This window comes from Denticeps clupeoides, chromosome 9 (assembly GCF_900700375.1).
Source record: "Denticeps clupeoides chromosome 9, fDenClu1.1, whole genome shotgun sequence".
NCBI lineage: Eukaryota > Metazoa > Chordata > Actinopteri > Clupeiformes > Denticipitidae > Denticeps > Denticeps clupeoides.
In genome coordinates this window covers 3094234-3116224 of record NC_041715.1, presented here as the reverse complement: position 1 = coordinate 3116224, position 21991 = coordinate 3094234, and the positions used below count along the sequence as shown (strand labels likewise).

The following is a 21991-nucleotide window of genomic DNA, read 5'->3' as shown; positions in this document are numbered from 1 at the left end:
GGGTAACACACTCGCCTATGAACCAGAAGACCCGGTTCAAATCCCATTTACTACCATTGTGTCCCTAAGTTGCTCAAGGGAGACTGTCCCTGTAACTACTGACTGTAAGTCGCTCTGGATAAGGGCGTCTGATAAATGCTGTAAATGTAAATGAAATGTAAATAAAACAAAACAACTTGGTGCTACATTTACACAACGTTACATACTGACATAAAGTGCACGTGTGCCAGACAGACAAACGATAATATATGTAACATTAGAGAATTTTACTCTATATAACAGAGCTAGTGTGTGTGTGTGTGTGTGTGTATGTCAGCCCAAAGAGGAAAGTCCCTGAGTGTTCAGGTGTCTGGTGGCCTGTGGAAAGAAGCTATTCCACAGTCTGGCAGTGAGGGCCCGAAGCATTCTTCTTTTTTTCCGGATGGTAGGAGGGTGAAGAGTGCATGTGAGGGGTGTGTAGAGTCCTTCACAGTGCTGGTTGATTTCCTGGTGCAGCATGTGTTGTAAATGTCTGTTATGGAGGGAAGAGAGACTCTGATGATCTTCTCAGCTGTCCTCACTATCCGCTGTAGGGTCTTGTGGTCCCATACGATACGGTTCCCAAACCAGACAGTAATGCGTATATAACTCAAAGTGTTTTATCAAGTTTTCAGTGTTTACATTTTCTGTGTCAATGACTCCGCATGTTCGGTGTCGTGCGAGGTTATGGTGAGAACTCACCACACCGCATACCGACCTGTTTTTTGTGTAACAGAAAAACAAAAATAACCAACCTTGTAACAATAGACAAACCTGTTTTATACCACATACCACATTTTTTTTACCACATTTATCTCAACAGGATATTTATTTCCAATGGTCTTAGCCACAAAACTCTTTTTTAAATGAAAACTGACCTTTATTTACTCAATAACCTGATTTATGTCAACTCCGTCAGACACACACACACACACAAAAAAAAGATTCTATTTTGTCTATACGTATATATTTCTGATGTTTTGTAACCAAGTTAAATTATAGAATAAATCTGAACTGATATCACTGTGACGACGTGGGTCGCATGGCAGAGATGGAAGGACACATTCGTATTACTCTTTAAGACGAGGGACTTACTGGACAACAAAGTACAACATGGTACAGGGATCATGACCGGGCAGCAGCACAACACCTTTCTACACAGCACATCCGGCGAACACCATCAGGTAATTCAGGAGACACACACACACGCACACACACACACTGCAAACTCCGGTCCAGACTGCAGAAGTCAGAGTCAGGACAATCGTGACAATCACACTATCTGGAAAAGACGGAAAGTTACATGGGGCGATCCAGATGCTGCCCTCTGGCCAGAGATTCAGGGCGCTGAGGTCAAGAACAAATAGAATGAAGGACAGTTTTTACAACCAGGCAACTCAACACATAAATACTGTATCTGCTCTGCTGCTACTACATTACATTGATTTGCACACTCCTGTACAGACTGGTATTTATTACATATTTATTTTGCGTTATCTGCATCTTCTTTGATGTTACTACCTTTTAATCTTCTATTCTTTTACAGCATTTTGCAGTGGGGACTGGAGGGCAGGACCTTTCGTTGTACTAAGTGTGACTGTGCAACGACAATAAAGTCTTTAAACTTAAAGTAATGGAAAAGAAGAGAGAAGATCTGGAAACAATGACGTCCATTACATGGTCTCTTGTATAATGTGGAATAAGAGATCATGTTGAGAGACAAGGTCAACGATCTTGTGTTGGAACGTGGACACGAGCTGTTGCAACACAAATTCATCAGCTTTTCCAAGATTTTCCAAGAGCGTCTTTAAACTCACCTGCTCTTCACTGCCAGTTGATAAAAACGCACATAAAATCATAAAAAGCAACATTCTTCACAGTCGCAAAAAAAGAAAAACTACACGATTTTAGATTTGTTAAGAATATGATACTCCTTGATACAAGAGATTTACTGCTCCTCATAATTCTAAATGGTATGATGTGCACAATGTGTGTGTGTTATCATGGACCGCTAGGGGTGTTAGTAGCTTAGTGTGTAACACACTCGCCTATGAACCAGAAGGTTCAAACCCCACTTACTACCATTGTGTCCCTGAGCAAGACACTTAACCCTGAGTGTCTCCAGGGGGGACTGTCCCTGTAACTACTGATTGTAAGTCGCTCTGGATAAGGGCGTCTGGTAAATGCTGTAAATGGAAATAGCTTTCAAAAAACGACAGCTCATCAGTTCATTTCATACAAAACAGGTTTATTTAGTCATGATTGGCCTACCAATGCTGCATCAGCATTAATAAAAAAAAAAACCTACAACCAGTACAAAAGAAAACCAACAGAAACCAGCATGAACTTCGTAACAGCACATAAACATGACAAAGAAGACGTGAAAACGGTCATGAATGGCTCATCGAAGGGGTGTGGCCGCAGCGACCGGGCGTGGCCTCAGGCTTTCAGCACTGAGCCGTCATGAGATGGACGTGGAGCCGGTGGTGGGTGGCGCTATCCCATCAGGCTGTGCGGTTGGCTGTGTGGGATCTATGGGAGCGAGGAACACCACCGTTTACTTCAGAAATGAACCTCAGTTTGTGAGTGTGTGTGTGTGTGTGTGTGTGTTTGTACTCACACATGCCATTCGGTGCTCCTATGTGCCGAGCCCCCATCATCTGTCCTGCTCCAGCCATCATTCCACCTGACACACACACACGTTTAATGTTGAGTAACATTACTCATTCCGAGCCAGGGTTACAGGACACTGGGAACAGTGTGAGTGTGTGTGTGTGTGTACTCACCGTGCTGCACTGGGTTGTAAGAAGGTGTGTGTGTGGAGGTTTGTTGCTCCAGCTGCTGTCTGGCTTTCAGCTCAGCATATTTTATCTGCTCCTGGTGGAAGTTCTGCCTCTCGGACAGGAGCTGCTGCCTCTGCTGCTCTAACTGTACACACACACACACACACACACACAAAATTACAAAAATATACACAATGGTCCTAACGTCACAAACGGGCATACAGGAAATATAGAAATATACACAATATTTAATTTAATTACATTTTTGAATCAGGTGAGTTCTGTTAAAATTGTAGAATTTTTGAGGACCTATAATCAGAAACAACCTTCTTGAATATGTTATTAGTGTTTAATTGCCTGCTCCAGATTGGACGTTTCATGATGTTGATGAACTGGTGGTACCATGATGCCCTCTGTAGGTCGGGACGTGACAGGGACAATCCTAACCACCTGTAATCAAGCCTGGATCCGATGGTCACTCACCGCTTCTTTCTCGCGGTCCATGATGGTCTCCAGCTCCTCGAAGTGTCGCAGCTTGATCTCCAGCTTCTTCATCTGTGTCTCCACCAGCAGGGCCACCAGCGACTTGATCTTCCTCTCCTCCACCGCGGCCAGGTGCTGAGCGTCAGAGGTTGGATACGATCAGACAGGACGAGGTTCTATCCTCCGCTAAGCCCTGGATCAGCCCTGGTCTACGTTCTACACTCTTCGCCTCCAACTCGCTCACCTTGGCTTTGGTTGCAGCGGAGGCCAGTGCAGCGGCTGCAGCCGTGGAGATGTTTGCCTCCACCAGGTCCAGCTCCAGGCTCTGTCTGTTCTCCTCCCTCTCCACCAGTGCTGGTCCCACCTCCGAGAAATCATCTTCACCAGAAACACGTCTCTCTTTTTTTAATCCATGTTAGGTAGTGTGAAAGGTACAGGCTTTACAGTGCAGAAGGTGCTAAAACACACACACACACACACCTGCTCTGCCATCGTCTCTTCTCTCGCCAACATTCTCGTCTCTTTCTGACGTTTCCAACTTAACTTGGCTGACCTCCATCAGCTCCCCCTCCATCTTCTCCTCCGCCTGAAACCCCATGAAGACCAGTGATGAAGTTCAACAACACAGCCGTTTTAAACATCTGAGTCCAGATATACACGGTGGTTGTTTCGATGATCTTCTCACGTCGGGAGCTACGTCTGCACAATCGTTACCTCTGTATGTAACTTTAGTGCAAGGTTTAACTAACTGGAAGTGACCTCAGGGTATTCAGGGGACATGAAGGTGACCTCACCTTGTCAGGCAGCTCGGCATCTGGCTCCATCTGGTCAAAATCTACGACACACACAGGGCGCGGGAATGAGGACAAACGATAAAAGTTTCTGAGAACACACACACACACACACACACACACACCTGATTTCTCCGGCATCTCGGAACTAGTCTGCAGGCCAAAGGTCCGTCCTGGTTCTGGAAGCTTCTTCATGTGGGTGTCGAGCAGGTCGGCGGGGAATTCCTCACGCACCCGAGAGAATTCCTCTGTTCACACACACACACACAGTTAATACAACAGATACACACAATTTGCAGACGCAAATACGCAAAACACACACACACGAACACCCACCCAGAGCTGCTTTGGCGGCTGCAGACGCGACTCGCGGGTCGACCACGGAGGCGAGGAAGGCCACCGTGCTCATGACCGGGTTCCCTGATTGGCTGAAGGGGACGGGCTGGTAGGCCAGAGGACCCAGCGACGCCTCGGAGTTCTCCAGGTACGGGTCCTCGATCGGCAGCCGCAGGAAGTGCAGGATACACTCGTCCTGCGTGCGGCTGCCCACGTGTTCCGACACCTTATTCCAGTCGTCCTTGTACATCTCTAACGCCTGAGGGAGACCCAACCGCCTCCGTTCATTACTTGTTGTTGACTTTATTTCATCTGTCACCTCACATTAGTCATAAAATAATTCATTCTAAAAGTGGCTTGTGGTTGGTCCTCACCTCCAGCAACAGCAGTGTCTCCTGTTCTGTCCACTCCCTGCCTGCACTCGCGTTCTTACTCTGCTAGAGAGAGAGAGAGAGAGAGACGGGGACGTACGCATCAGCACCGCGCCCTTCATCGTTTGTCACCCTCCCGATGCAGGCCGCTCACCTTGGGGTGTTTCCTGGCGTAGATGTCGGTTCTGAGGCCAAAGTTCTGCGGGTCGGATATTTTCTCTCGACTCCTTTCGGGGAAATTCAACATGTGCTGGGAGGCAGAGACCTGAACAAAACATGCACAGCAGTCAGCCTTTCATAGAACCGTCGCGCGTGTGTGACGATTGTCACTTACATTTACCAGACGCCCTTTTCCAGAGCTCATTATAATCAGTAGTGACAGGGACTGTCCCCCTGGAGACACTCGCGGTTGAATCAAACCCCACTTACTACCACTGTGTCCCTGAGTAAGACACATAAGAGTGTCTCTAGGGGGGGGACTGTCCCTGTCACTACTGATTATAATGAGCTCTGGAAAAGGGCATCTGATAAATGCCTGAAACATAAAATGTAAGTGTCTTGCTCAGGGACACAATGGTAGTAAGTGGGGTTTGAACCTGGGACTTTGTGGTCTTCTGGTTCATAAGCGAGTGTCTAACCTACTGTGTTTTTGTGTGTGTATATGTGTGTTACCTGTAATGGCCTGTGCTGAAGTGGTACCAGTGCGCCGGTGTTTGAATCTGCTAAAACGTTGAAGTGCGGTGTTGGGGGCGGGCCCATCGGGAGGGGCCGAGTCTCCGCCTCCACTTGATAATTAATCAACCCCCACTGCTCTAGGAGTGCATGCACCCTGCACAAAAACACACACACACAATAACCAACCACTGCCACACAACACACACACACAGGTCCAGAAACACACTCTGATCACCTTATGAGCGCGCACACATCTCCAGTGAGGTTCCTCCTGCACGATGTGGAGGAGAGATACTCCTGAGGATTCAGCCGGTAGGTGTCAATCATGAAGTTACGGTACGCCAGATATCTGCAGGACAGGCGTCGAGCGAGGTCACATGATCGCGTGCCCTTATCCACAATCACTAATACCCGCCAGATACACTCCCTCATTCCGCCAGCAGGGGTCAGAAAACTCACATCTCTGGAGTTTTGGACTTGTTCTTCCCATTGAAGAACTCGGGGAGGGCGCGTCTCTCGATCTGGTGAATACTGGGCAGGAAAGAAAATCTGCATGTTAATCTCGGAAGTGGGCGTGGTCCAAGATTAAGGTCCTTTCAGGCAGAGGTGTGTGTGTGTGTGTGTGTGTCACCTGTTATAATCGAACCAACTGGTGTAGCTGGGAATGATGATATGATGGGTCTGTTCCGTCGCGCTGTCCTCTCCTGTATCCAAGCGACCGTAGTCCAGTTTCCCCTCCTCCTCATCCTACACACACAGGAAACAGCTGGCTGTGTGCAGGGGCTATACTGTCGTTGGCTGTCTGTGTGTGTGTGTGTGTGTAAATTCTTACCCTGACTCCAGACAAGAATTCATCCTCTTGTTCATCTAAAAATGTGTGCAGAAATGAATGAGTTTATTTATTTCCTTCTCTCTCTCTCTCCCTCTCTTTCACATATACACACACTCACCCAGGTCAGTCATGGTCCCTCCTTTCACAGGCGTGTTCTCGCTGTCCTTCTTCAGGTTCACTGCAGCCAATCAGAATGAAACGATAAGTACCCACGACCGTCTCTGACCAATCAGAATTGTTAAAATGCCCCGTGCGTGTAGATCAGTGCAGTAGGAGGACAGAGACCAATTTTGGGCAGGATGACCTCCTCCATGTTGGGCACTGGTGTTGGGTCCTCCATGTCTTTGGTCAAATCCTCCTCTGGCTCCTCCTCCTCACGATGACCACGCCTCTTATAGTAGCCGGAACTCCTGAGGAGGGAGAGACATTAAATCAGCACAGATCATGAGGTCAGCATCTGCAGGGTCCCAGTCCCCAATCAAGGAAAGCTGCGGAGAGTCCGAGTCCCAGTCCCAGTCTGGGCAGCTGCCGAGTCCCAGTCCCAGTCCGGCAAGCTGCCGAGTCCCAGTCCCAGTCCGGGCAGCTGCCGAGTCCCAGTCCCAGTCTGGGCAGCTGCCGAGTCCCAGTCCCAGTCCCAGTCCGGGCAGCTGCCGAGTCCCAGTCCCAGTCCCAGTCCGGGCAGCTGCCGAGTCCCAGTCCCAGTCCCAGTCCGGGCAGCTGCCGAGTCCCAGTCCCAGTCCGGGCAGCTGCCGAGCCCCAGTCCCAGTCCGGGCAGCTGCCGAGTCCCAGTCCCAGTCCGGCAAGCTGCCGAGTCCCAGTCCCAGTCCGGGCAGCTGCCGAGTTCCCAGTCCCAGTCCGGGCAGCTGCCGAGTCCCAGTCCCAGTCCGGCAAGCTGCCGAGTCCCAGTCCCAGTCCGGGCAGCTGCCGAGTCCCATCCCAGTCTGGGCAGCTGCCGAGTCCCCAGTCCCAGTCCGGCAAGCTGCCGAGTCCCAGTCCCAGTCCGGGCAGCTGCCGAGTCCCAGTCCCAGTCCGGGCAGCTGCCGAGTCCCAGTCCCAGTCCGGCAAGCTGCCGAGTCCCAGTCCCAGTCCGGCAAGCTGCCGAGTCCCAGTCCCAGTCTGGGCAGCTGCCGAGTCCCAGTCCCAGTCTGGGCAGCCTGCCGAGTCCCAGTCCCAGTCCGGCAAGCTGCAGAGTCCCAGTCCCAGTCCGGGCAGCTTGCCGAGTCCCAGTCCCAGTCCGGCAAGCTGCCGAGTCCCAGTCCCAGTCTGGGCAGCTGCCGAGTCCCAGTCCCAGTCTGGGCAGCTGCCGAGTCCCAGTCCCAGTCCGGCAAGCTGCCGAGTCCCAGTCCCAGTCTGGGCAGCTGCCGAGTCCCAGTCCCAGTCCGGGCAGCTGCCGAGTCCCAGTCCCAGTCCGGGCAGCTGCCGAGTCCCAGTCCCAGTCCGGGCAGCTGCCGAGTCCCAGTCCCAGTCCGGGCAGCTGCCGAGTCCCAGTCCCAGTCCGGCAAGCTGCCGAGTCCCAGTCCCAGTCTGGGCAGCTGCCGAGTCCCAGTCCCAGTCCGGGCAGCTGCCGAGTCCCAGTCCGGGCAGCTGCCGAGTCCCAGTCCCAGTCCGGGCAGCTGCCGAGTCCCAGTCCCAGTCCGGCAAGCTGCCGAGTCCCAGTCCGAGTCTGGGCAGCTGCCGAGTCCCAGTCCCAGTCCGGCAAGCTGCCGAGTCCCAGTCCCAGTCCGGCAAGCTGCCGAGTCCCAGTCCCAGTCTGGGCAGCTGCCGAGTCCCAGTCCCAGTCCCAGTCTGGGCAGCTGCCGAGTCCCAGTCCCAGTCCCAGTCTGGGCAGCTGCCGAGTCCCAGTCCCAGTCCGGGCAGCTGCCGAGTCCCAGTCCCAGTCCGGGCAGCTGCCGAGTCCCAGTCCCAGTCCGGCAAGCTGCCGAGTCCCAGTCCCAGTCTGGGCAGCTGCCGAGTCCCAGTCCCAGTCCGGCAAGCTGCCGAGTCCCAGTCCCAGTCTGGGCAGCTGCCGAGTCCCAGTCCCAGTCTGGGCAGCTGCCGAGTCCCAGTCCCAGTCCCAGTCTGGGCAGCTGCCGAGTCCCAGTCCCAGTCCCAGTCTGGGCAGCTGCCGAGTCCCAGTCCCAGTCCCAGTCTGGGCAGCTGTCGAGTCCCAGTCCCAGTCCCAGTCTGGGCAGCTGTCGAGTCCCAGTCCCAGTCCCAGTCTGGGCAGCTGTCGAGTCCCAGTCCCAGTCCCAGTCTGGGCAGCTGTCGAGTCCCAGTCCCAGTCCCAGTCTGGGCAGCTGCCGAGTCCCAGTCCCAGTCCCAGTCTGGGCAGCTGTCGAGTCCCAGTCCCAGTCCCAGTCTGGGCAGCTGTCGAGTCCCAGTCCCAGTCCCAGTCTGGGCAGCTGTCGAGTCCCAGTCCCAGTCCCAGTCTGGGCAGCTGCCGAGTCCCAGTCCCAGTCCGTGCAGCTGCCGAGTCCCAGTCCCAGTCTGGGCAGCTGCCGAGTCCCAGTCCCAGTCTGGGCAGCTGCCGAGTCCCAGTCCCAGTCCGGGCAGCTGCTGAGTCCCAGTCCCAGTCCGGGCAGCTGCCGAGTCTCAGTCCCAGTCCCAGTCCGGGCAGCTGCCGAGTCCCAGTCCCAGTCCGTGCAGCTGCCGAGTCCCAGTCCCAGTCCGGGCAGCTGCCGAGTCCCAGTCCCAGTCCGGGCAGCTGCCGAGTCCCAGTCCCAGTCTGGGCAGCTGCCGAGTCCCAGTCCCAGTCCGGGCAGCTGCTGAGTCCCAGTCCCAGTCCGGGCAGCTGCCGAGTCTCAGTCCCAGTCCCAGTCCGGGCAGCTGCCGAGTCCCAGTCCCAGTCCGTGCAGCTGCCGAGTCCCAGTCCCAGTCCGGGCAGCTGCCGAGTCCCAGTCCCAGTCCGGGCAGCTGCCGAGTCCCAGTCCCAGTCCGGGCAGCGGGCGAGTCCGAGAACAGGGTTAATACAGAGGTGGGAAACAGCGATGGAAGTGACAATGATGGAGGACAGTAACCCACCCCTTCTTCCCCCCCTTCTTCCTGGTGTCGGATGTGATGGGAGATGGGGAGTGCCTCCTTTTCTTTACGCTGGGCTTCCGCTCCTGAGACTTAGAGACAGGTTTTAAATGATAATTAATTTTAAATAACTTTTTTTTTTTAAAGCTGCTGTGGGTGGAGCCTGTGGTACCTCTTCATCTCGTGTGTAGAAACGCTGGCGGACGACGACGCTGTTCTTGTTTTCGTTCACCTCATAGTCTTCCTCGTTCATCCACTCGTTGAACGTGTCCATGTCCACGGCCCATTTCACATGGACCTGAGGGAGGAGGACAGGGGACAAGAAGTTGACTTGTTTCCTTCAGAAGACTTTTCAGGCTTTTCCTGCAACTCTCCTCACCCTCCACTGTCGACCTGCAACGGGCGGCTCCTCCACATCCGCCTCCACGTCACTGCTGGACACCCAGGTATCGTAACTGCAGGACACACACACAGTGAGGAATTCTCGGGCCAGTGTTCTACATAACTCATGTACTGTGTGTGTGTGTGTCCACCTCACCTGTCCGGATAATGACCCCAGTGTAGTAACACCAGTCTATCGTTACGCAGAACAGGCCGGAACCACTCAGCTAATGGAGAAATAGAGAGAAAGCATTAAAAAAGCAACACAGGGGCGTGTCCAGGACTGGCCAAAAGTCGTGTGGCGGAGATGATTTTATGTGTGTAGGAAAAAAGCTGATAAAGAAGATATTTATAACTAGAAAGGTCGTCCTAACAGAACACACACCTTCTTCCTGCGAGTAGGGTGATGGGAAGACCAGATGAGAGGCCTGAGTCTTATCCTCCGTTATTGAACCCTAAAACAAGAAGGACACACACACACACACACACACACAACATCAGAGCCTTGCCGAGAGAGCGGGACAGCCTCTCAGCTTCTACCCGTGACCCACCTGGTGTCGTGTGATGATCTCCCGCACTCTGCTGGCTTGGGTGTGGTCCAGATCAGGTGACAGGTAGACCAGGGGCCGTACCAGGCAGCCGTTCTGTTTTACACACACACACACACACACACACACACCAAGGTCTGCAGTTCAAGCAAGCCTTCTAACCCATATGGTCTCCCCCCAACCAGACATACATCATGGGTTGTTGTCATGGTTACCACATCCCTACCTGGATCAGGGCCTTCTCCATCGAAACAAACATCTCGATGTTCCGCTCCACTCTGGAAGAATTCTGGAAGTCAAACCGCCGCCTGAGAGAGAACATGTACGAGAGGGTCAAGGGCCACCGAGGGGTGAGAGAGAGGGTCAGGTCACACGCACATGTACACAGGCTCACCAGCCCTGGTCTGTCTTGAATCGGTAAGCGGAGCCCAGGATGTGGCACAGAGCGCCCCCTGGTGACATGTCCAGAAAACACTTCATCTGTGGAGGCGGAGAAAGACAAGACCAAGGTCAGCAGGGGAAGGGGGCGTGAGGGCGTAGCAGGGCATGTGAGAGACTCACGGGGAGCTTGGTGAGGGCGGGGCTGGTGGCCCGGCGGCCGAACGCCTCCTCCTGGAAGTGCAGGAGCTGCTGCACCAGCCCGGCAAGGGCGCTGCCAGGCGGGTCGTCAGTCTGCACGTACTGGACAAGGAGAGCAGAGACGAAGACGACCAATCAAGACTGTCCCTGTCACTACTGATTGTAAGGAGTCTCAAATGTCTGAAAATGTCTACACAGAAGCTCATGATTTAATTTCTGGCTCATGTTATTAATTATCAGGTCAGAAACAGGCCTGGGTTCGACTGAGCTCTGCCTCGTTGTGATTGGTCGGCTTCTCGTGCGCGCTGAGCTTTTGGCGTGTTCCAATTGGCCAGTTTCTATTCGCCGCTGCATTCTGATTGGTCGGCTTCGGGAGCAGCCCAGTCGAACCAGCACAAGAAGAAACTGGACACGCTGGACAAATGCCGGCGGACCTCGGCGCTGAGCGGAGCTCGGCCGCAACAACACGGCCGAGGCCGCTGATTGGCTGCCGCAAGAAGCGCGGCCGCAACAAAGGGCCCGCGTCGCCCCGCGGCTCTCTCACCTTCTTGTAATGCTTCCCGACCCACAGCCGAACCGCCTCCAGCTGCGCCAGCGTGTCCGGGCTCTCCCAGAACCTGCCGCAGGGCCCGCCGTCCTTCCTCGGGCCCGCGGACGCGCCGGGTGTCCCGGTCTGGGTCGCCATGCCTCGTCCGGGAGCCGAAACGCAGGCGCATGAAAGTGGAACCTGGGAGCAGCCGCGGCCTGCAGCACCGCACCGCGCCGCCTACCCGACCGCGCGAGATCTCGCGAGAATACGGGGCGAGAGGCGAACGAGATCTCGCGGCGCGGTCTGCACCCCCACGCTACAAAACCTTCCGTCGTATCATATAACTTATCTACAATAGCGAATTACTGTATTTTTTTTTGGTTTTTAGTAGAGAATGATTTGTAAAATTATATATCAAGTCTATAATAACCACCGTGCTGTTTATTAATGCACCATAACTGTTTATTAATACGCTATTATTGCCATTTGTGTTGTAATAAGAACATTTTTGCATCACGTTACTAAATATTAAAACATAACTATAAAGTGCAAAATTTAGCATTACATTACTAAATATTATATTATAATATTTTTAGTAATATATCTACCTAATATTTAGTAATGTGATGTATGCGCTGACCGGGCAGATTTTGAGTGTGTTTTTTTTATTCTCTTGTAAGAGTAGTAAGCGCTCAAAATGCCCGACTCCCGGCGCGCAGGCTGCGTCGCGCCCCGCGCATGCGCAGTGGGGCCGGGGACGACTGATGCTGCGCAGCGCAGGGAGCGGCCGGGACTCCCGCCTCTGCGCCCGTATTCACGCGTCCGGCGGTGCGCGGCGGATCGGCCCGGAATGAGCGCCGGGGCGGCGCGGGCCGGGCGGTGCAGCGCGCTGGTCGGCGTCAGCGCCCCGCCTCGGTGCGGCCACGCCGAGATCCGGGTCCCGGAGGCCCAGACCTACAGCGAGTGGGACGTCGCGGCGGCGTCGAACGGCGCCTTTTCCGGCAACCGCACGGACTCCGGGAGGAAATGCGGACGCGGCGGGAGGAGCCGCAGAGCGCAGCCCGAGGAGGCGGGTCCGGCGGCGGCCGCCGCAGGGTGTGGCCACCGGGCCGCCGGCAAGCGCCGCGGCTGCGCCTACGGCCGGCCGCCCAAGCGGCCGTGCGCGGTGACGTACGGAGGCAGCGGCGTGAACTGCGGCGACCCGTCCCGCGTCCGGTCCTACTTGTCCGACCCACGTGACCGTGGGACCCACGGAGCCCCGCCCACCGGCGCTGTGGAGGCCGAGCGGGCGCAGCTGGCCTCGGTGTCGGAGGAGGCCGGCCGGCGGCAGGCGGTCCTGGCGGCGCGCACCGAGCGGGCGTGGCGCCGCCTGCAGGCCGTGCAGGTGAAGCAGGTGGAGCGGCACGTCGGCCAGCAGCTGCGGGGGTTGCGGGGACCGGCGGGGTGGAGCTGCAGCCGGAGGTGCGGCGGCTCGGCGGAGCTCGGTCGGCTGGCGCGCAGCTGCAGTGGGGTCCTCCGGGCGGCAGAGGGCGCTCTGGACTCGGACCGCACGGCCAGCAGCTCGGGTGGGAGCAGCGACAGCGAGGAGGAGGAAGGTGGCAGGAAAGGTGGAGTCGTGGCTGGGAAAACCGCGTGAGTTGAAATACATCCCCCGTGTTCGTCTGACTTCGGCGGCCTGTGTCTGATGCGGCCCGTCTCGCTCGATTTAGGGGAAGGAAGTGGTGGTGGGTGGAGCAGAGGGCGTGGCTGGGCAGCAGGTGGGTGTGGCTCCAAGCTCAGGTGTCCGAGTTGGAGTATAAGATCAGAGCGCTGACCGAGCTCTACACACACCTCCGGCAGGTGAAGGTGAGACTGAAATCGTGTGTGTGTGTGTGTGTGTGTGTGTGTGTGTGTGTGTGTGTGTGTGTATGTGTGAAGGCGCGTGTGTATGAGTTTATGTGTGTGTGAAAGAGGGCGTGTGTATGAGTGCGTGTGTGTGAGTGAAAGTGTGTGTGTGTATGAGGGCGTGTGTGTGCGTGCGTGTGTATTAGTGCATGTGTGTGTGTCCCCCGTGTAAATCTCTGGGTTCCTCTTCAGGCTCGGCTGCTTCCTGACACACAGCACAGAGCGTCCAGACCCTCACCAGCTCTACCAAACCCCGCTTTCAGGTCCGTCTGCTTCGCCCTCTCCCGCCAATCAGACTTCAATCATTAGATAAATCAGCTTTTTCATTATATCTGAGGCTTTTTTATGAAGATCAAAGGTTCATTACAGCGTCTAGAACCAGTCTGTGCATATTAGTTTGTCATTAGTTTGAATATTTTGAGGAATCTCAAATAACTAAAACACATTTTATTACATTTTCACAAAAAAAATCTTTGCAATTTTCAATTTAAAAAAATCTGCTGTAATAAATATAGTTTATGTTGATCTTGGGTATTTTCATACTGGTCACGTGACAGGTTCTGACAGAACAGGTTTCTTTCAGGTCCTCTTCTGCGGGTGATGCCCTCAGGATGACTCGGGCTGACGACGCTCAGCTCCTCCCCTCTGCGGCGCGGGTCTGTCCTTTACCACGGCAGCGGCGCCACAAACTGATCCGTGTGGAGGGATCTGTGGCACTCAGGTCGAAGGTGAGACATGCAAACACCAAATATTAATCACGCTTTCATGATCTGTGTTCAGATCTGTTCAATAACACACTCACTCTCTCTGTTTCTCTCTCTCTGTCTGTCTGTCTGTCTCACTGTCTCTCTCATTCTCTCTCTCTTTCTGTCTGTCTCTCTCTCTTTCTGTCTGTCTCTCTCTCTCTTTCTGTCTCTTTCTCTCTGTCTCTCTCTCTGTCTTTCTTTCTGTCTGTCTCTCTCTCTCTCTCTCTGTCTTTCTTTCTGTCTGTCTCTTTCTCTGTGTCTGTCTCTTTCTCTCTGTCTGTCTCTTTCTCTCTGTCTGTCTCTTTCTCTCTGTCTGTCTCTCTCACTCTCTGTCTGTCTCTCTCACTCTCTGTCTGTCTCTGTCTGTCTCTCTCACTCTCTGTCTGTCTCTTTCTCTCTGTCTCTCTCTCTCTTTCTCTCTGTCTTTCTCTCTGTCTGTCTCTCTCTCTGTCTTTCTTTCTGTCTGTCTCTCTTTCTCTCTGTCTCTCTCTCTCTCTTTCTGTCTGTCTCTCTCACTCTCTGTCTGTCTCTCTCACTCTCTGTCTGTCTCTCTCACTCTCTGTCTGTCTCTCTCACTCTCTGTCTGTCTCTCTCACTCTCTGTCTGTCTCTCTCACTCTCTGTCTGTCTCTCTTTCTCTCTGTCTGTCTCTCTCACTCTCTGTCTGTCTGTCTCTCTCTGTCTCTCTCTCTCTCTCTCTGTCTCTCTGTCTGTCTCCCTCTGTCTCTCGGCCAGCCGGTAGCATTGCCCTGTGCATGTGAGCCACCGGTAGTGTGTGTGTTGTGTGCTGGGAGCTCCTCGCGGCCCCCGTCGGAGAAAGAGGAATGTACGGGACTGGACCTGTGTGTACATCCTGTTCTCACTCCGACTCCAGGTAATACACACACACACACACTCACACACATATTAGAGGTGTGAACATTCACTTGTCTCATGATTCGATTGATTATTCGATTATTCAGTGAGATAAGAGTGAGATGAGTGTCAATTTCTTCCAAAATCCCAACGAACGTTAAACAGCGTTAAGCAAACGGCAATCGATAAAATCAATTAGGAACTGCACTGCACTCGCGATTCATCGATTAATTCATTTTAATGCTCTTAACACGGACACTCGTTTCTGGCTGTTCTTGCTCTTGAAACTGTGCAGGTGTTCAAAACCAAATTTGTTTGTGTGTGTGAGAACAGATTTTCCATTGGCGGTGCACTGTGGGCTGCGTCTGCAGGTCAGACGCTCCCAGAATGCATTGCGCGGGCCCGGCCTGTCGCCTGCTTTCCCCTGGTTTGGTGGGCGGGGCCACGTGCCTCTGAGGGCGGGCAGAGCGAGGAGGACGCCTCATCTGCACAGCGGAGGTGAGTAATTCTTCCAGACGTTTTAAACCGGTGACGAGTGTTTAATCACCTCAAAATATTAAAAAAGGAGAGACCTGGTCACCCTAATTCAGTCGTACGCTCCTCCACGTGCTCTCCGGTCAGCAGAACGTCCCCAAGACGAGGAGGAAACTCAGGGGTGACCGAGCAGTTTCACTCGCTGCACTAAGATTTTGCAACGAAACTCCGGCCAACCGCCTTCCTGCTTTTAAGAGCTCCATCAAAACACATTATTTCTCCTTGGCTTTTAAATCTCTCTAGATGTTGGTTTTTACTGTTTTATTGTGGATATTATTGTTTTGTCTGTGTACAGCTCTACAGACTCTTATGTGAACTTATGCGAATCGTTAAAGACTAAATATCGTAAACAGCTGCTTACTCGCCTCAACGCTGCTCTAATCGAACAGACTGATAAACAGCTCTGGTGGGGGTGGCGAGCGCACGCGCCATGTTGAGCGACCAAAAATTAAACATATTGCATTTTAATTTCAAACTACAAACCACAGATAAAAAAAAAAAATACACTGAAATTCTAATTTATTCTCTAAAGCCACAGGGAGGCGCTGTTTAAGGATGAAATAGCCTCGGGTTGGTGACCCCTGGAGATGAAATTTACATTTTACATTTACCAGACGCCCTTATCCAGAACGACTTACAATCAGTATTTAGAGGGACGGTCCCCCCCTGGAGACACTCAGGGTTAACTGTCTTGCTCAGGGACACAATGGTAGTAAGTGGGGTTTGAACCTGGGTCTTCTGGTTCATAGGCGAGTGTGTTACCTGCTAGGTTTAATATGAAGTATAAAGAGCTTCTGAGATGCCACGCTGACCTTCTGTCCATGTCTGCAGGTGGGGCCAGCTGCAGGGATTACAGGGCTGTGGTGAGTCCGGGTGTCCCCACTCAGCCAATCACGGAGCTGCACCCGCTGTCAGCCACACCCACTCAGGTACGTTGATTCCTGGACTGTTGATACCTGGACTGCCCGTGACCCCGGTATCCGTGCACGCGCCCCTGACTGGTGTCTGCTGTTGTGAAGGTGCTCAGGGCCTCGTCTCCGTGTCAGCCGCTGCGCAGGCGCAGAAGCGAGAGTTCGTTCGACATCGACAACCTGGTGATGCCGCTGGGCCTGTCCGGGCTGGCCGTGCGAGTGCAGCGGCTGCAGTACAAGGAGATCCCCACACCCAGGCAAGTCCATCACGCCGCGGCCGGTAGGACCCGGAGACAAGCTCATCCCTCTCACTGCCTCTCCACAGCTGGAGGGCGCTGGACCGCCGGGACGCCGAGGACAGGACGGAGTCCAGCGTTGAGCCTGGAGACCCGGAGGACCGGGATGCTTCACACCCAGAGGAGGTGTGTAGCTGTCAGAAAGGGATGGTGTCTGTGCACCGCTTCTACCCTACAGGTGCCGTGGTGGCCTAGCGGTTAAGGAAGCGGCCCCGTAATCAGAAGGTTGCCGGTTCGAATCCTGATCCGCCAAGGTGTCACTGAGCAAAGCACCGTCCCCACACACTGCTCCCCGGGCGCCTGTCATGGCTGCCCACTGTTCACTCAGGGTGATGGGTTAAATGCAGAGAACAAATTTCACTGTGTGCACCGTGTGCTGTGCTGCTGTGGATCACAATGACAGTCGCTTCACTTAACAAGCATGTTGTGTGCGTGTAGGTGGAGGACCTGTCTGACGGCGCCTTCCTCAGTCGCCACGCCGTGTCGGAGGGCAGAGAGAGGGGCCGCTGGGGCAGCTGGGCCTACAGACGCAGGCGGGGCAGGTCAGGGGGCTTTTATTATTGTTTGCGCAGTGACCATTTTTAAAAAAATGTCTGATTGATGGCTGATTCCCACGACCGTCTTCGCTCAGGCCTGCTTCATGCCACGGGGAGGGGCAGTGGAGCTCCAGGCTGGTGGACGGGGACGCCTGCTCGCCCAGCGGCAGACAGGACCACTGCGCAGACGGGGCGAGTTCGCCGACCAGCCCGCCTGGAGATCGAGACGCAGAAGAACCAAACTTCGCTCAGTCTGAGGAAGAGCAGCAGGTGGACGTTCGTTTTATCTTTGAATCTGTTACTCAGGAGTGAGATTTACATTTACAGCATTTACCAGACGCCCTTATCCAGAGCGACTTACAATCAGTAGTTACAGGGACAGTCCCCCCTGGGGTGTCTTGCTCAGGGACACGATGGTAGTAAGTGGGGTTTGAACCTGGGTCTTCTGGTTCACAGGCGAGTGTGTTACCCACTAGGCTACTGCCACCTGATGTTGAGCAGCAGCATGAGATCAGTGTGGATTTACGTGTAGGCATCAACAAAACATTTAAAACTGTTCCTTTACAGGTTTTCTCTCAGCAGTCGGTCTTGCCGTGGGAACGCCGGTCGTTCCCGCTGGAGGAGGCGGATCTTCTCTGGTTGAAGGAGGAGGAGGAGGAGGAGCCCGAGGATGCGTGCGGCGGCAGTGGCCGCAGCCAGAGTACCGACTCGGGCATCTCTGTGGACAGCCTGGAGCTCTCACCAAGGACCCCACGCCCAGCCGGGGCTGTTGCCATGGCAACACTCACCACAACTCAGGATGTTTGCTTGTTCACGCCCTCTTCACCTTCCACTGCACGTGCTCGGTGACCTTTTACCCCGCCCAAAACATCTCATCACCGCTCCTTATCTGTCACTTGAACTATGCACTCTTGACGCCAATGTAAAACTCCTGACCTACACTTTACAATGTCCCACCGGGACAGGTCTCCATCCCAGACCAAGGCACCGTACTACCGTACACAATCAACGCCATTCTCAACCCGTGTGCTGTTACACTACACGTCCAACTTCCTGTTTCCTCATAACTGTACACACACTAGCATATTTACTCATCAACGCTGAGTTTTGTCCGTTTTTGCCGACATTTTCAAAGCACCAGGTGTTTTTGTCCCAATGACCAAAGCTGTGAATCTCACACGCATATTATATGTTCATTAGTGACTCTACAGGAATTATTAATTACGTCCGCTTGATCTCACTTGTTCAGGCGTCACCGTAACAACCCACCGGATTGGGACCTAGCACCGTGTTCCACCTTCTGCGTGTCTCTCTTTGTTTTGTACAGGTTCTGGTTTAAAATGTTGGTGAATAATGTATTTTGATGACAAACGCACAACGGTATTCATGCGACGATTAAATAAAAAAAGAAATATGGACATAATGTGGTCTTTGCTTCTTTCCCGCGTTTTATTTACTGTGGCTGCTGACAATACGGCCTAAAATGGCCATAAATCAGTTAGTTTTTAGGGCAAAACTACTTCGAACAGCCATCTACAGCAGGGTAACTATAGAAAGACATTCGTCCCTTCAGCACGCACGATACGTTGACGTTGACCATAAACTACATTTCCCACAATGCATTTCTATTCGGTGAATCCGGTTTCACGTCGGCAGGGGATTTCCAAAAAACGAACACGGAGAGAAGGCAAAATAATGTAAAATATGATGAATATAAGGAAAGAAAGTCTGTTGTTTTACGAATTAGAAGCACATTTTAACAGTTCAATTTAGTCTACAGGAATAAAAGAAAAAAAAACATACTCCAATAGCAGTAGGATTCAGAAGTAAGTGTTCTAGCATGTACTTTTACATCTATTTATATAAATATACAGTATTTGTAACTTCAACATCGTATAGAGACAAGGATAATTTAAATGCATACAGTCTTACAGTTACAACAGGCCATTTGAAGGCAACCACGATGGAATTCAGTTTTTAACACGTTGTTCCCGTTGTTGCTCAGCTCTTCTTAGATCACATTTACAGAACCGTTTCTCACTGAAGAGATTTGTAATGAAAAGCAGGTTTTAAACTCTCATGAATTAAGTGATGAGCCGTTGATGAGTCATGAGCCAAAGACATTTTTGAAATAAAAAATGTAATAACTGTACATTAGAATATGAGAGTATTTAGAATAAAATTATTTTACATTGAACATTGGGGCTGTGCTGTTAAACACTGATAAATTTAAAGTCTATATTTTATTTTTTAAACTAGCCAGCCCCTTTAAGAGCATCAGATTTGATTACAGTTGCGCCATTTCAGGTTAAAGCGAAACCTAAATGTTGAAGGCGGGTTTTTACTTGTTTTGTGTCGGGATGGCGCGATCAGACCACGACAGGTAAAACTTGTAAATCGTTATAAACCACCGTATTTTCCAGGCTTTCTTTTGTTCCTGCTTTATTTCTTCAAGTTTTCTCTTGTCCTTCACCGGATATAAACTAAGTTTACTGACTGTCCGTTTTGACATTTACTTCTCCAACATTTTTTTTTTTTTTTTTTTGACATTTACTTCTCCAACATGGCGACTTCCGTGTATCATGTAGACTTTCCGTAGACTCTGTTATCTCAAGATAAAGATTAATGTTGTTTTTACTGATCAATTATTTATAAACTGCGAAATTAAAGTTATTACGTCAAATGTTGGACATTTGTGTATATGGCGTGTGCATACTTTCCAGGGGGTTCAGGGTGTGGCCTGTCTGATTTAACGTCAGAATTATTTCAACTTCCAGAAAACACAGCATCAAAACATACCGCTATATTTCATAGTGGATGAAAACAAAACTATTAGTCTTCGTAATCAGTTTTTATGGAAATATATGCTGTGATGTCACGTGGTGTTTGTTTTCCATTCGGATTAGGTCACATGAGGCAAGTGGATGGATTCCTTTCCTGCTGTTAATAATCATAATCAGTACAACAGTATGGAAAGCAGAGTCCTGAAGATGAAGCAATGCATATTGTCAAACATATCTCTGTTTGCTTATATAATATATATGTTTTTTTAAGACTTAAAGCCTTCCCAGATATACAGTACAGGCCAAACGTTTGGACACACCTTCTCATTCAAAATGTGTTATATTGTTTGTGTGACAAATTGTAAAAAATATGCAGATTTGTGTAGTTCATCTGTGTTATTTTTATAATTCAGGCAACGGCCGTTCCCAACACCGTCACTAGCTCCTACAGTCACATCCATGAAGAGTAACAAGTCGATGGATCGACCAGTAAAATTCACAGATTGGCCAGATTGGGAATATCACAGGTAATTCCATTCAGATTATGATACTTTAAAGTCTTTGTAGTGTAAAATGTTTTTTTATTAATGGTATATTTCACAATTTGTTGTATTTAGGTCCTACATCTTTTTTTTTTTTACATTTTGATCATTACATTTACATTTACATTTACAGCATTTATCAGACGCCCTTATCCAGAGCGACTTACAATCAGTAGTTACAGGGACAGTCTCCCTGGAGCAATTTAGGGTTAAGTGTCTTGCTCAGGGACACAATGGTAGTAAGCGGGATTCGAACCCGGGTCTTCTGGTTCATAGGCGAGTGTGTTACCCACTAGGCTACTACCGCCCAGGTAGTATCATTAAAATGTATTGTAATTAGAGAATGTGAAATAATGTTGAATTACTGTTTGTTTTTAGTTGATGTATTAAATCTGGTGAAGTATAGTAAAAAAATGCAGATTTCTGTAGTTCATCTGTGTTATTTTTATAACTCAGGCAACAGCCATTCCCAACACCGTCACCAGCTCCTACAGTCACATCCACGAAGAGTAACAAGTCGATGGATCGACCAGTAAAATTCACAGATTGGCAATATCACAGGTAATTCCATTCAGATTATGATACTTTCTAGTTTTATTTAAGTATAAAATGTGTTTTTATTAATGGTATATTTCACAATTTGTTGTAATTAATAGAAAACCAATGTATTTAGGTCCTACATCTTTTTTTTTACATTTTGATCATTAAAATGTATTGTAATTAGAGAATGTGAAATAATGTTGAATTACTGTTTGTTTTTAGTTGATGTATTAAATCTGGTGAAGTATAGTAAAAAAATGCAGATTTCTGTAGTTCATCTGTGTTATTTTTATAACTCAGGCAACAGCCATTCCCAACACCGTCACCAGCTCCTACAGTCACATCCACGAAGAGTAACAAGTCGATGGATCGACCAGTAAAATTCACAGATTGGCAATATCACAGGTAATTCCATTCAGATTATGATACTTTCTAGTTTTATTTAAGTGTAAAATGTGTTTTTATTAATGGTATATTTCACAATTTGTTGTAATTAATAGAAAACCAATGTATTTAGGTCCTACATCTTTTTTTTTACATTTTGATCATTAAAATGTATTGTAATTAGAGAATGTGAAATAATGTTGAATTACTGTTTGTTTTTAGTTGATGTATTAAATCTGCTTAAGTATAGTAAAAAAATGCAGATTTCTGTAGTTCATCTGTGTTATTTTTATAACTCAGGCAACAGCCATTCCCAACACCGTCACCAGCTCCTACAGTCACATCCATGAAGAGTAACAAGTCGATGGATCGACCAGTAAAATTCACAGATTGGCAATATCACAGGTAATTCCATTCAGATTATGATACTTTCTAGTTTTATTTAAGTGTAAAATGTGTTTTTATTAATGGTATATTTCACAATTTGTTGTAATTAATAGAAAAACCAATGTATTTAGGTCCTACATCTTTTTTTTTACATTTTGATCATTAAAATGTATTGTAATTAGAGAATGTGAAATAATGTTGAATTACTGTTTGTTTTTAGTTGATGTATTAAATCTGCTTAAGTATAGTAAAAAAATGCAGATTTCTGTAG

The 21991-nt window shown here is 50.5% G+C and overlaps 3 protein-coding genes across 5 annotated transcripts; 2 read left to right on the top strand and 1 right to left on the bottom strand.

Annotated features, from left to right (window-relative positions):
• Window positions 1–2369: 2369 nt before the first annotated feature.
• On the bottom strand, window positions 2370–12024 carry LOC114796470 (SWI/SNF complex subunit SMARCC1-like). 2 transcript variants are annotated; one of them, XM_028990551.1, is made up of 28 exons: window positions 11339–12024; window positions 10777–10896; window positions 10610–10695; window positions 10442–10523; window positions 10219–10311; window positions 10053–10122; window positions 9825–9894; window positions 9666–9741; window positions 9459–9584; window positions 9290–9378; window positions 6575–6699; window positions 6408–6467; window positions 6290–6324; window positions 6089–6204; window positions 5917–5988; window positions 5693–5806; window positions 5455–5611; window positions 4937–5047; window positions 4786–4848; window positions 4412–4670; window positions 4201–4323; window positions 4079–4119; window positions 3765–3870; window positions 3529–3662; window positions 3285–3419; window positions 2805–2946; window positions 2639–2704; window positions 2370–2550 (listed from the first exon to the last, which is right to left on the bottom strand). In XM_028990551.1, exons 1-28 carry the CDS (start codon window positions 11477–11479, stop codon window positions 2480–2482), a joined length of 2883 nt encoding a protein of 960 aa, XP_028846384.1. In that variant the 5' UTR covers window positions 11480–12024; the 3' UTR covers window positions 2370–2479. The 2 variants fall into 2 exon arrangements, with proteins under 2 accessions (XP_028846384.1, XP_028846385.1); XM_028990552.1 differs by having other exon boundaries at window positions 4786–4845.
• Window positions 12025–12035: 11 nt separating this feature from the next.
• On the top strand, window positions 12036–18502 carry LOC114796471 (KAT8 regulatory NSL complex subunit 1-like). The gene is made up of 12 exons (XM_028990553.1): window positions 12036–12955; window positions 13033–13168; window positions 13400–13470; window positions 13791–13935; window positions 14688–14826; window positions 15141–15305; window positions 16173–16270; window positions 16361–16509; window positions 16578–16674; window positions 16987–17090; window positions 17180–17354; window positions 17652–18502. Exons 1-12 carry the CDS (start codon window positions 12174–12176, stop codon window positions 17931–17933), a joined length of 2343 nt encoding a protein of 780 aa, XP_028846386.1. The 5' UTR covers window positions 12036–12173; the 3' UTR covers window positions 17934–18502.
• Window positions 18503–18737: 235 nt separating this feature from the next.
• Window positions 18738–21750, top strand: LOC114797284 (putative uncharacterized protein DDB_G0290521). 2 transcript variants are annotated; one of them, XR_003750835.1, is made up of 5 exons: window positions 18738–18910; window positions 20281–20394; window positions 20866–20970; window positions 21250–21354; window positions 21634–21738. XR_003750835.1 is itself a non-coding variant. In XM_028992075.1 (5 exons), exons 1-5 carry the CDS (start codon window positions 19409–19411, stop codon window positions 21740–21742), a joined length of 492 nt encoding a protein of 163 aa, XP_028847908.1. In that variant the 5' UTR covers window positions 19392–19408; the 3' UTR covers window positions 21743–21750. The 2 variants fall into 2 exon arrangements, 1 of the variants encoding a protein (XP_028847908.1); XM_028992075.1 differs by lacking the exon at window positions 18738–18910 and adding an exon at window positions 19392–19467 and having other exon boundaries at window positions 21634–21750.
• The last annotated feature ends 241 nt before the right edge of the window (window positions 21751–21991 follow it).